Raw genomic sequence first — 14813 nt, forward strand, 5'->3', positions numbered from 1 at the left:
ACATAGTTATAGCAAGCTTTTATGTCAAGACCTTCAGAACTGTTTTCTTTTTCTGTAAATGATTACACAGTCATGGTAATGTTTATGAAAGTGTGTAGTCAGCTGTGTTTTTTAGTATTGTCAAGTGACCTAATTGTGTTTCCTAAGGGAAAATGAAAGCACATGGCTAAGAAATGATAATCAATTTAAATGTATGCTGCACAAAATGTTTTTTATTACACTGAAGACTTGGATATGTCATAAAATTATTTCATCATTTAGAACATATAGTGAGGGTAAAGCGTCTCACCACTTTATGGCCCCAACTAGGCAGTCTATTAACAAGAGCTCTCTGACATCGTCTTGATAAGGCCAAGAATATTTTTTGCTAAGTTTCTTGATCTGCAGTAACACAAACAATAAAACCATTAAACAATATTTTTAACTGCAACAAATAGGAAAAATATTTGTGAAATAGAAGAAAAACTCAACATCAGAAAGTAAAATGATATTTCGTCTTGGATATAACAGTGATCACAATAGAATATTGTTCCTCATCTTACTGCAGTATGATTTGTGCAATATTTCAGATGCATTCAGACAAGATTTGTTGAATTACTTCAAAATTTTCTATTATTGTGTTTTTATTTAGAGGCTTGATACATTGTAACACTTTTACTTTTGCCTAAAGTAAGTTTGATTTCTTAGGGCTATGTTAACTGTCTTATTGATTTTACACCTTTGCAATTTTTTACATTGAATCCGAAAAAATGATCAATATAAATTTTAAACTTTGTTGAAATAATTAAAACGTTATCCTTTTGTTGTCTTATTAACACTTGTTTTTTTTTGCCAAGTCTCTTCACAAAAACTTTCATCAAACCTTAGATGCATAAGCAGAGGCATATAAGCCAAAAATTGATTGGTAAACAAAAACTAGTGGTACTGCTTTAGCAGTACCTGCCGTTCTAGGCACTACATCCCAGATAAGTCAGCTAATATTTCAACATTCAATCTAAAAGCCCAAAAATATCTTACTTAGTAACAAAACCTGTTATTTGTAAATGACACACACTACAAAGTTTTTTATGGCATGTAACAGCAATCTTTCAACTCTGAACATTTGGGCAAAATTTGTCATCTATTGTGGCATAAACTCTTGAGTAACTATGTGACAATGTTAGATTTACTGTGTGTCTCTCAAGTTGTTGCATATCTCTATATGTTATTATGGCTGGTTGTTTTTGTTGCATTATGATAATCAGCTTTAATTGTCCCTCTTGGCTTGTTTATTAAGTGTCAGTTCCTGTAAGAATCAGGCAGTAGGTGAAACATGGTATGAAAAACTTTTCATTTTGATAGTGTAACGAAGACTTTAAAAAATGCTAACTCAGGAATTGATAGGGAAAAAATCCTCAAATCAACTTTTAATTAAAACACACAAGACCTTCAAGGAATAAGAACATTGTGGATGGTTTTAAAGGATAAGATTTTCCATATCGTGCTGGCCCATCGAGTTACAATTTCATTGAAATGCACTTTTCATGGGCAGATAACTTTGTCAAAAACCTCATTTTTCTAAGATTTTATTGAAAAATTTCTGTGCAAAGCCAGTGATGTAGAGATAAAATAATGGTCTTTTCAAATAATGAAAGTATCCTTGAGTGATATTACATTGTCAGATCGGTGGGGTTTTGACATGCATGTTTCAAAATTCCCATATTGCCTGATTCTTACAAACACTTACACTGAAGTTCTGAATACATGTTTACACAGAAAATATAATATAGTAACATGGCTGTTAGTACTTGAATAATTCCATGCTAGGGCTGTTGAACTTTCAGTGGTCTGTCATTATTTTATTTATGCACATGTACCTAGGAAAAATTGCATCATATGTTTGCATATTTTCTTCATATGTTTTTGAACATATGGAAACATGTGTTTAGGACCAAGGAAACATAAATTATGTTCTTGAAGGTATGGAACATATGTTTTGAAAACACGAAAAAAAAAACAAATGTTGTAATTTTTCCTTTTTCTGGTATACAAAAACTTGGTTAATAGCATGAAGCTGTGTATATGGTATTTATATCAGTATAACATTATGTACTCATTGCATGAATGCTTATAGTAAGATGTGCAACATTGATAATAAGAAAATCTATAAATATATAAATATACTTTCAATTTATTTTACTTATGTTATTGACAATTATTTAAATGTGTGTCATTTGATAGATTTACTCCCAGCTGCTGTGTTTAAAGGTCATAATTGACTTTTGAAATGGTTGTGGGACTTTTATTTGAATTTGTAGGCGTTACAAACTTTTTTAAGGAGAGAATTGTGACTCATCAGTTAGACAGTAAAAAAAAAATGGAGAAAATGTAATTTTCTAATACATTTTGCCAGTGATGAAAATATTTTTTGTAATATCTATTTATTACCCGGTAATTGTCGAGAAAATGAAAAACTTATATGGCTTACACTACCTAAAAGTTCTGGCAGTGAATGGTTTGAAAGGAATCATATGGTGTAAGAAGTCAAAAATTGAATGACTGAGGTTTTTTATGGTCTTGACTACTCTTTTACTACTCTTTTTCACTACATATTCAGTAATTTTTTCATTTCAGACAAAGTAGAAATGGGAGCATTGAATGTTTTTTTGTGATTTGTTATACATATGATGTGTATCAGTATTTCATTGCAGGAAATTCTTACATTGCTATATTTAATAAATGACCTGTCTTTTCATTTTTTGTTTCTATTCTTATTTCATGATTAAATTATGTTATTGTATCAAACCATGAAAATGCACACAATTAAATAGGTACTTAAAAATGGTGAAAGCAGGTGTAGAAGCTGCTGCACTCTGCCCATCTGTTTGTTCTATAGTACATAGGGGTCCTACATTGTGTATTCTGTAAATGAAATAAATATTAAACCAATATTATTCAAATTTTGCACAGTGATTCTATGCATATTGAAGATATGCACATTATATCATGGACAAGGTTATCCATTTTTTTTTTACATTTTTAGCATATTGAACTTACCATTTTTTCATTTGCATTTTTTTAGTACATTACTTAGGGATTTTAATCAGTATTGTATGATGTCTGTCTGACTGGTTACAGGTGGTACAAGAAAGACAACAGCAACCAGCACTGGGTATGTTAAAGAGTATCTGAAGAAAAGGAACCTAATTCTGACACTTGTAGCTGCCCAGATAGAAACTATGATTACTTGGCATAATCCCCTTGATAATCCAGAGAGAAAATTCCCCGGTGACGACAAAGTCATGTTATATCTGTCTCAGCCAATCACAGAGAAGCAATGGAGGGAGTATGCTCGACTGTCTTGGGATATTTCACCATTACTAGCTGTTTATCTACCACTGAGGTGGGATGATTTTACATTTTGATGAAGAAAAATCATGCATTCATCTCCCACTAAAATCAACCAAATCAAGCCAAATCAAGAACAATAACTCTTGCAAAGTGCTAATTTTATGTACAATCTATATGTTTTTATCTCAAAAGCGCAACAACCAAATGAAAAACTAAGACTGGTCATGTGATCAGTCAATGTTTCTGAACAAGAAATAAAACTGAATTTGGTGGGTTTTTGACATGCATGAATCACCTGCTGTCTGATTTTTAGAAAGACTTCTACTTACGAACAAGAATTCTGGATTTACCTTTGTAATAATTCTTTAATTTTATCTAAAAGCATATAGTGCCATATTTATTTGTAGATACATTGTATTGGGAAGTGATCATTTCTATGTCAGATAGATTTAATAGGCATGTTAAGGTTTTAGGACTTCTGTCTGATCTTTACAATGACTTTAAATTGTTTTATTTGATAGATTTACCAACTCTGATGCAGCCAAGAGAGAAGTAAGAAGATTAGTCCGACTGAATCCTGGTGATGCTAGTCATATTCCTGAAGCTGTTCACTTCCTGGTTACAGCTCAAAGTTTAGAAGCTGAGGCACCAGAGGTCTGTATGGATAAAGGAAAACTTTTTTATCTGCCACTTTATCATTTTTCCATTGTCTTTACTGCCTGATATTTTCCGTCTCAGTTGTCATGATGCTAAAAATATCAGCAATTAATAATGACACTATAACGTCAGCAATATGTAATGACAGTATGACATCAGTAATATCTTATGACACTATGACATCAGCAATATCTAATGACAGTATGACATCAGCAATATCTAATGACAGTATGACATCAGCAATGTCTAATGACAGTATGACATCAGCAATATATAATGACATTATGACATCAGCAATATTTAATGACAGTATGACATCAGCAATATCTAATGACACTATGACATCAGCAATATCTAATGATAATATAATATCAAATTGATTGTGATGTCACTTATAAACAGAATAACATCAGTTTTGAACATCTCGACAGAACAAATCTCACCATATTGGGCACACAGTCACTATTAAATTTTGTGTCTTGACTTCAAAACTGCCCTTACTTTGTATTTCATTTGCTTTAGTATAACTGATATTTTCTACAAACCTCCGTTATAAAATATAAGAAGAATGGATATGGTGAATATGTCAAGAGACAACAACATAACTTGGATGAAAATTGTCACCCTAAGTCCACCTGTAAGTCTTCAATGTATGACGAGGAAACCCTCACACCACAGGACAGGCTGCTGCTGGCCCCCCAAAAAACATACACAGGTACAGCGAAATAGTTGTCTCTGTATACTCCAGTAACATAAAAATAAACTGATAGTGAAAACAAAACAAGACATACTAAAAATTATTTTAATTTATAATATTTAAATAGTCTTAATTTAATTTGGTTGCCAAGGGTTATTTGTTGTTTCACACAATCCAATATGCAGTTGATTTAGAGTTATCCTTCTTGTTCATGCATGCCTGGTGATAGAGGGTACTTCCTTAGTATAAATATTTTGTGAGTGTACGACCAAAGCTTTTTTCAACTGCATGTGCCGCACATTCAACAACCCACATCACATGTTGAATTCTATTCCATCCAACTTTGTAATATTTGTTGCATTGTAAAAAAAGCAGCAGTATTAATGGTATAAATAGGATCTACCTTCTCTGTCTGTATGTCTTTTTGTTCATCCGTCTTTCTCTAAATCTGTCTATCTGTCTGTCATTCATTTTGTCTTTCAATGAACTTTACCTTGTCATTCATTTTGTCTTTCATTTATTTCAGAATTCTTTGTAAGATGTCAATATTTTTGGCCTCTTTTTGTTTCAGGGGACCCTTAGAATGATGTTGTGTAATGTGGTACTATATTTGGCCTGTTCTTGTTTCAGGTGACCCATATATTGACATGGTGTAAGGTATCCCCAGTTGTTGCCCTGTCCTATTTCTCCAGGCAGTACCCTCCTCACCCTTTGACAGCACAGTTTGCTGTTAGGACCCTCAGAATACATGAACCAGTGAGTACATTACAATAATTTCATATGAATTCATTAAATACATCTTACACTTACATGGGAGTGATTCATCTCATCTGTTATATATAATCTTTTGTAGATGAATTTAGTAGACCCTTTGAATAGCATCTGCTGTGCTGAATTCATTATGAAAACTTCCATTATGAGATGACTTTTTTACTGTGTGAAATATTGTGTAATGCTTTCCTTAACCACCAGTGACATCAGATAATATGTACATAACAAATGTTATTTTACTTATTTTAATTGAAAACTAAAAAGTTACTGTACATGTGAAAAATATTACTGGTATTTTTACAGTGAGAAATTCAGTAAGCTCACCTTTATCTGATTTGTTTTCCAGGAAGCACTTATATTTTACATTCCACAGTTGGTTCAGGCTTTAAGATATGATACTGTAAGTTAACTTAACAAAGATATATTACATGGTTCTAGTCATTAAAATTATTGCTACAACTACCAAATTGCATTTTTCAAAGTACAATGAACCCTGTGTAAGCCAAACTGAATAACTCAAACATCTGTCTAAACCAGACACTTTTCCTTTTATATCTGTATAAATATATTTTGAACATTGGTAAATAGAACACCTGTCTAAACTAAACACATGTCTAAACTGAACACCTGTTTAAACTGAGCACCTGTCTAAACTGAACATCTGTCTAACTGAACACAGGTCTAAACCAAACACCTGTCTAAACTGAACACCTGTCTAAACCAAACACCTGTCTCAACTAAACACATGTCTAAACTGAACACCTGTTTAAACTGAGCACCTGTCTAAACTGAACACCTGTCTAACTGAACACAGGTCTAAACCAAACACCTGTCTAAACTGAACACCTGTCTAAACCAAACATCTGTCTAAACCAAACACCTGTCTAAACCATGTCAAGTCCACAAAAGGTTTGGTTTACACAGGTTTCACTGTGATCAAACATCATTACATACAGTAGTTATATGTTATTATATCAAGTCCCATATTCAATGTGGATCCTGAAGAATTTGAAAGATCTTTTAGAGAACCTCAATTCAAGATTATTATCATAATATAAAAGCATTAAAACCTATGATTTTTCAACACTGTATACTTCTTTTCCCCATACTCAGTTAAAATTTCAACTTAAAAACATTATACATCATTGTAAACTTCTCTAAAAAAGATACAAATACATTTGTATATCATTATTGGTAGAGATTTCTCATACTTTGTAAAAAATAATTCCAAATCATTTTCCAAAAATTTTCCAAATTGCTGGAATTTTTTATCGACAACATATTTGCCCAGTGTGGTGGGTGTATTTTTCAACAAATGGTTGGCATTCAAATGAGAACAAATTGTGCTCCTCTAATTGCTGACTTATTCCTTTACTCTTATGAGGCTGACTTTATAACTGATCTGATCTGAAAGGAAGAACATCATTTTTCTAGGTCTTTTAATCTCAGTTTCTGCTATGTAGATGACGTATTATCGTTAAAAAATCCAGGTTTCAGGGATTTGATACATTGCATTGACCCCAGAACTTGAGATAAAGGATACTACAGACACAGTGAAGTCAGCCTCATCTCTTGACCTACACTTAGAGATCCATGGTAATGGAAACTATTGACCAAACTTTACAACAAACGTGATAACTTTTCATTCAGAAATGTCAACTTTCCTTTCATCTGTGGCAACATCCCTTCAACACCTGTGTATGGAGTTTTCATATCACAACTCATGCATTATGCCAGAGCTTGCTGTAACTACACAGACTTTTTGTGTCGCACTAGACTTCTTACAATTAGGCCTCTGGAACAGGGTTATGTTGCTACAAGATTGAAGTCATCACTACAGAAGTTTTATGGTCGTTATCATGAACCTGTGGATCGTTACAGTATATCCATCTGCACTATGAAAACTGATATGTTCACTGTGTCATAGTTTTCCTTTCCTCTTTTGTCTTTTTATGAGCAACTCAGCAGGTTTTTCTAGAAAAGCAGAGGATGCTTACCCCACTGGTGCACCTGATCCATGCTCTCAGTTTTTAGTGCACTCCGAGTTGCTCATTTACTTTGTTATTTTGTATATATTATTTTATATTCTTTTTTGTGTATGTCTGTCTTCCATGTCTGATCTTTGTCCCTGGATTATATTCTTTAGATTTTCTCTAGAATCTTGGTTCCCTTGGTTACTCTTACTTTAAGATTAGCTATTTATTAGATTTTATTCTGTGTACTGCTGATCGAGATACTGGTTACACACATTCTGTGGACTGCTGAAATATACTGGTCTGCCAATTACGCACATTTTGTGGACTGCTGAGATAGACTAGTCCACCAGTAAAGTATATTCTGTGGAATGCTGAGATATACTGGTCCACCAGTTAGGTATATTCTGTGGACTGCTGAAATCTACTGGTCCACCAGTTAGGTATATTCTGTGGAGTGCTGAGATTTACTAGTCCGCCAGTTACTTCATATATTCTGTGGAATGCTGAGATATACTGGTCCACCAGTTATGTGTATTCTGTGGACTGCTGAGATATACAGATCCACCAATTACACACATGCTGTATTTTTTTGCCACTCACAGAACAGTTCAAGGCGAACTTCCAGCTAGTAGCAAGCGAAGTGTTTGATACAGCTCGTGCTTGTTGTAAATTTAATTTGATACTTTCAGATGGGTTATGTACAAGATTTCATTTTGTGGGCTTCCAAGAAATCCCAGCTACTGGCTCACCAGTTACTATGGAACATGCAGACTAATAAATTCACTGATGAAGAGTCTACCATTAAAGATAGTAAGTAGATAAGTGAATAGCCAGGTTTGTTACATATATTTATTCAGATTTCTACTGTGCAAGATGTTCCTACAAAGAGTTCAATCACTTTCAAAATTAAGAAGTTTGGCTTTTATTCCTACAGAAATACCCCAAAAATAAAAGAAATTACATTGTCTCTTTATACATGTGTTTTCCCAAAATTAATGATTTTATTTTAATTTTTGGCTTTTACACCCAAAACAAGAAGGATGTGTTTACCATGATAAACACCACCTTTAATGGAAGTTATATTCCATTTTTGTAGGCCAGATAGGTGACTTGTTGGACACATTGATGAATGACATTAAGAAATCTTTATCAGGACCAGCTTTGGAGTTTTACCAGAGAGAGTTTGAATTTTTTGATGAGATAACATCAATTTCTGGTACAATCAGGTAACTAGTTTGGGTCTTATAGACTGTAACCTATAAAATCTGAAATTTCCCCTTTTTCCAAAGATGCAATCATAGATAAGTTTTATAGTTTTGGATGACATTTTAAAAAATGTTTGTGCTATGACCTTGCTTTAACAGGCCCATGTTTTACAGATACATTATGGTATACTGCTTCTATCTGCCCATTCATGTGTTGTGCAATGAATAAAAATGCTTTGAAAGAATTTTTCATTATTGATTTTTGTATGTACAATGTTTGTCTAATTGAAGGAAAACCCCACTCATTTTTTGTTGTTGTAATTTTTCATATTTCCAAAAGATTTAAAAGACTAACACTAAATATGGTAGAATAGTTGTATCATATGCAGTGTTTATTAAAATATATATGAAAAAATGCCCGGTTTAAAACTGAGAATACTTCAAAGAGAACTTCATATCTGTAGACTAGATACAAGTCTTTATAACTATTGTGATATATATGTTTCAGACCATTCCCTAAAGGCCCTGAGAGGAAGAAAGCCTGTTTAGAAGAACTAAAGAAAGTCAAGCTACGTCCTGGTTAGATTATTTACTATGGCTTTTTTAAATGTTCATTATACATATTGTGTTCATATATTGAGTTTATATTTCCGTGTAAGAATGTGTATGTAGCTTTGTGATAAAACTTCAGCTTTTCTGCCATTCATTTCACCATTATATATGTTACATTGTAGGTTGTTATCTTCCATCAAATCCTGAAGCTATTGTTACAGAAATAGATTATAACTCTGGAACTCCAATGCAGAGGTAATCCCTGTTACTAAATACAAACCGTAACTCTGAAACTCCTATGCAGGGGTAAGTCCTGTCACTGAATATAGATTACAACTCAGGAACTCCAGTGCAGGGGTAAATCCTGTCACTAAATATAGATTATAATTCTGGAACTCAAATGCAAAGGGAAGTCCTGTTACCAAATATAGATATTAACTTGGGAACTACTTTCAGAGGTAGGCTTTTTTACTTATTGTAAATCATAACTTATAAACTCAAATCCACAGGTATGACCTTTACTCTATGTAGATAACAACTCTGGAACTCTAATGCTACTAAATATAGGTAATAACTCTTGGACCCCAAAGCCCAAAAAAAAACCCAGTTGTAGCCCATGAGTATAGATTATAACAATAGAACTCCATGAGAAAACAATTTCAGCTTCACTGCCCAGGTTTACTTACATATAGTTTTGAAAGCAGCTGACAAATTCTATAACTTCAGTGCACAGATAAATTTTGCTGTTATGATATAAATGTAAAATAATGCAATTATATTTTATCTATTCCATTTTATCTCTCCTTGATTGTTTACAGTATACAGTACGATATATGTTAAGCAATGATAAGTTGTTCAGCTGGTATCATAGGTATTACATGACAATAATAAAAGGATAAAAGTGAATAACCAAGGTGGATCATGAGTTCAGAAGAATATCATTAGGATAGGGGGGTACTTGTTACGTGGTGCAGAAGAATACCCAAATTATAAGATGGGGGTACTTGTTACGTGGTGCAGAAGAATACCCAAATTATAGGATGGGGGGTACTTGTTATGTGGTGCAGAAGAATACCCAGATTATAGGATTGGGGGGTGTGTACTTGTTACGTGGTGCAGAAGAATACCCAGATTAAAGGATTGGGGGTACTTGTTACGTGGTGCAGAAGAATACCCAAATTATAGGATGGGGGGTACTTGTTACATGGTGCAGAAGAATACCCAAATTATAGGATGGGGGTACTTGTTACGTGGTGCAGAAGAATACCCAAATTATAGGATGGGGGGTACTTGTTACATGGTGCAGAAGAATACCCAAATTATAGGATGGGGGGTACTTGTTATGTGGTGCAGAAGAATACCCAAATTATAGGATGGGGGGTACTTGTTATGTGGTGCAGAAGAATACCCAGATTATAGGATTGGAGATACTTGTTACATGCTAGAGATTAATCCTCAAGTGTCATTGGCATGAGTGATTATATGTTGGTTATTTATGATAACCCATTAATTATCCTATTTATTATATAGATTTTCTTCATAATTTATCACTATTTTCAGAATGAATTTTAAATTCTGTGATGGGGGATTTATATTCATGTTGTGACATTTAGCTGGGAGAATGATAGTAAAATTACAGAATTTTTTTCACTGTGTGAATTGATCGAAATTTATCACACCAGGAACATTCAATAAAACATTGCTATCTATTTAAAAAAAGAAATGAGTAATGAAGCTCCTTCATTAAACCAGAGAAAGGTATAAAAAAAACAAAAAAACTTGGAAACCATGAAGACGTAAATAAATGTCTTTTTATGAAGGTTAATATGATAAACAAGTTTTCCTATATGTGTATAGCATTCTTTCTTTGTTTATGAAAAAAGCATTTTAAAATCTAATAACATTCTTGCATAAACATTTACAAAATGCATGCTCTTTTTTTTTTTTTTTTTTTTTTTTTTTTGAAGAAAGTCCAATGGGAAATGACTCCAAATAAATTACTTTTTTCCTTTGACAGTGCTGCCAAGGCTCCATTCCTTGCTAACTTTAAAGTACAGCGATGCGGAGTGAACAAATTAGAAGAACTTGGTCTAGGACATAATATTAACATCAGTATGGGAAGTCAGTATTGGCAAGCTTGTATATTTAAAGTAGGAGACGACATTAGACAGGTAAAACTTGAAAGACTAAAAACAATAAATTCCTTGAAATGGAAAGGCTCTTATAACACATAAATGATATGTTTTTTCCTTCACTATTCCTTTTATTTTCAGGATACTTTGGCAATACAGTTTATAGACATGTTTAAAAATATATTTGAACAGACAGGACTGGAAATATTTCTGAAGCCATACAGAGTTGTACCAACAGCTCCTGGGGTAAGTTTAATATAATATGTCACATTATTGTCATTTAGAAAACCAGAGCCGCTGTGGATGGTTCCATAAAAGGTCTTAAAATTTTAGATTGACCCAAAGTCATAATGTCTCAATCGATACCCTTAATGTTACTGCTACACATTTTATGTATAATACAAATAAGGAACCAGTTGTTTAGTCAGCACCTTTAGTGTTTATTTTTTATACAAAAAATCATATAGAAAGCACATTTTTTCTAATGACATGTTTTCAGGTTTTTTTCCTTCAATCCTAAATATATGTTTTTCATATTCTTCTAATGTTGGTCCTAAATAAGCTTGTGTATAGCCCCAAATAAGCCTACCTAGAATTGTCAGCATGCAGTAGGTTCCCTTAGGCTCTTCCATTAAAACAAATGATTTTCTGTTGAATTCTTGTTTTCAATGGTTCACTGTTCTATCTACTGTTGCTTGTTTTAAGCAGTTTTACATGTATATTCTCTTGACTTAACAGTGTGGGGTAATAGAAGTCGTACCCGACAGTAAATCACGTGACCAAATTGGTAAAGAAACAGATATTAGTTTACATCAGTATTTCATACAGACATATGGAGAAGAATATTCATTGGAATTCCAGAATGTAAGTCATATTGTGCCAGCTGAAGTGTTGAATTACAAAATGTTAGTCATAAGTAAAGTTCTTTCACCATAATAAGATTTTCAGTGTAATATGGGGAGAACATCATAGAGTGAGTCTTTCTTTGATTGAATGACCATTACCTGACGAAATGTCTTAGGTTAGTATGACTGGATACAGTATTTTATCATGTGACTTTATTTTTCAGGCTCAACACAACTTCATTGTCAGTATGGCTGGATACAGTATTTTATCATGTTACTATTTTTTTCAGGCTCGACACAACTTCATTGTCAGTATGGCTGGATACAGTATTTTATTGTGTGACTTTATTTTTCAGGCTTGACACAACTTCATGTCAGTATGGCTGGATACAGTATTTTATCATGTGACTTTATTTTTCAGGCTCGACACAACTTAATTGTCAGTATGGCTGGATACAGTATTTTATCATGTTACTATTTTTTCCAGGCTCGACACAACTTCATTGTCAGTATGGCTGGATACAGTATTTTATCATACCTTCTACAATTCAAAGATCGACACAATGGGAACTTAATGTTGAACAAACTTGGTCACATGATTCATATAGATTTTGGCTTTATGTTCGAGAGCTCACCTGGAGGTAATCTTGGATGGGAACCAGATCTAAAACTGACGGATGAAATGGTGATGATAATGGGTGGAAACATGGAAGCTCCGCCATTCCAGTATTTCATGGAGTTATGTGTCCAGGGATATTTAGCCGTTAGGTAAGAATGAGAAGTCAATAAATTAGCCATTAAGACAGATTATGCTTAAAATTTTTTATATATAGATATGTTAGCTCTATGCAATTCAATACAGTGTAAAATACTTGGCTAAATGATGTTTTGTGAGCTTTTCAAAATCATTTTTGCAAAAATTAATTATTTAAATTGACTTCCATATAACATGCAGTATGCTCTTTTCATAGGTGATGCATTGAAAACTTTGATGATTTGTTTTAAAATACATTGAGGTAGAAGAACTGTCTACATGACATGTGTTATTGAAAAGAAGTAGATGCTTACCCTAACAATGCACCTGGTATGTGCCCCCATTAGATGCATACCCTACCAATGCACCTGGTGTGTGTGCTCCCATTAGAGTCTCATTAACTTTTGTTTCTATAGTTGTGTTATTTTAGTTACTTCAGGTTCTTTTTTTGGGTGTGTCTATGTTCTTTGTGTGGTCGTTTACCCTGATTTGTAGTCTTTGTGATTAACGTTTTATTCCTGGTTCCCTTGATTTCCCTTACATAGAGGTACCAGTCAAATGTATTGGAAAATTCAGTGTCTAGGAAATTATTAAAAATTACACGTATTTGTTACAAAATATAATGATATGAGAATATTGTGTTGGTGGTTTGTTTCATATATTTACTAAATATGCATACCCTACTATCAAGAGATAGTTTTTCTGTTTTTTTTCACATGTTTACTTTACATTTCAGGCTATACCATGAGGAAATTGTATCATTAGTGTGATTTATGTATTTACTTCACATTTCAGGCCATATCATGAGGACATTGTATTGCTTGTTTCCTTCATATATTTACTTTACATTTCAGGCCATACCATGAGGAGATTGTATCACTAGTGTGGTTTATGTATTTACTTTAAATTTCAGGCCATACCATGAGGAGATTGTATCATTAGTGTCACTGATGTTAGATACAGGACTTCCATGTTTTAGAGGGCAGACAATCAAACAATTAAAATACAGACTACAGATTGATAAAAGTAATCATGAAGCTGCAGCCTATCTGACAGGAATTATCAAGAAATGTTACTTAAGTTTCCGTTCTAAATCTTATGATATGATTCAGTGGGTACAGAACCAAATTCCATATTAATTCTGGTGTAATTGTTGGATGTCATTTAACTAATTTGGTAGAAAACCAAATACTATATTAATTCTGACATCTTGTTTGAAAGGAGTAATTTATGAAGTTTTATTATTGTTGTGAAGTGCTGTACTTATTCTGTTTCTTTTCAAGATTTGTACTTAATATTTTATTATGAATTGGTGCATTTCAATGGACCTGTGTTTTTCAGACTAAAATTCCACATTTGTAATTTAGATTTTCATTAGAAGTTCTAATATAACACTATCAAATAGATTCTAATTTTATGACAGTTTTCACTGTTCCATAAGAATTGGGTGTGCAATATATTTATTTATTTATAAAAGATAAATCAATAATTTATTGTGTGTATGATATTTCTTTTATTTGTTAAATGCCTTGTAAAACCCCACTGCAGACATACGTCTGTCCACAGTCATGAGAGGCCATTTATGTGTTGTTTTCATTTTTAATTCATTTTAAGAAGTGTCATTGTTCTGTTACCATTGATTTTATTACTTTTGTTGCTGGGGACTTTTAGAGCTTACTTAAATGTGTGTTTTCACTTACTGAAGACCATCTCTGGAATTGTTTACTATTGTGTATTTAGGTCATTTGTTACATTTCACCATATCCTTTAGTGTTTCTATTATATTAATAGTACTATAGGTAGAGACACTCTCCGAATACTTCAACAATGATCCCAGCAACACCATATTGTTGCATGTGATGGTATATGTGCTGTATATTATACATACATGTAT

The 14813-nt window shown here is 32.9% G+C and overlaps 1 protein-coding gene across 5 annotated transcripts in view; it reads left to right on the forward strand.

Annotated features, from left to right (window-relative positions):
- The window catches only part of LOC148605998 (phosphatidylinositol 4-kinase alpha-like), a 55028-nt gene extending 40611 nt beyond the window's left edge, over positions 1 to 14417 (forward strand). For all 5 annotated transcript variants that reach the window (XM_088544471.1, XM_088544473.1, XM_088544472.1 and 2 more), the window contains 13 exons: positions 3118 to 3382; positions 3852 to 3984; positions 5315 to 5440; positions 5802 to 5855; positions 8121 to 8241; positions 8528 to 8657; positions 9145 to 9215; positions 9371 to 9443; positions 11206 to 11359; positions 11462 to 11566; positions 12059 to 12184; positions 12653 to 12933; positions 13833 to 14417. In XM_088544471.1, the coding sequence (XP_088400597.1) occupies positions 3118 to 3382; positions 3852 to 3984; positions 5315 to 5440; positions 5802 to 5855; positions 8121 to 8241; positions 8528 to 8657; positions 9145 to 9215; positions 9371 to 9443; positions 11206 to 11359; positions 11462 to 11566; positions 12059 to 12184; positions 12653 to 12933; positions 13833 to 14058 (1865 nt within the window). In that variant the 3' untranslated portion in view covers positions 14059 to 14417. The remainder of the gene's footprint in view (positions 1 to 3117; positions 3383 to 3851; positions 3985 to 5314; positions 5441 to 5801; positions 5856 to 8120; positions 8242 to 8527; positions 8658 to 9144; positions 9216 to 9370; positions 9444 to 11205; positions 11360 to 11461; positions 11567 to 12058; positions 12185 to 12652; positions 12934 to 13832) is intronic.
- The last annotated feature ends 396 nt before the right edge of the window (positions 14418 to 14813 follow it).

Source organism: Perna viridis, chromosome 9 (assembly GCF_037379345.1).
Source record: "Perna viridis isolate PV_CMFRI_1.1 ecotype Kerala chromosome 9, ASM3737934v1, whole genome shotgun sequence".
In the NCBI taxonomy this organism is placed as follows: domain Eukaryota; kingdom Metazoa; phylum Mollusca; class Bivalvia; order Mytilida; family Mytilidae; genus Perna; species Perna viridis.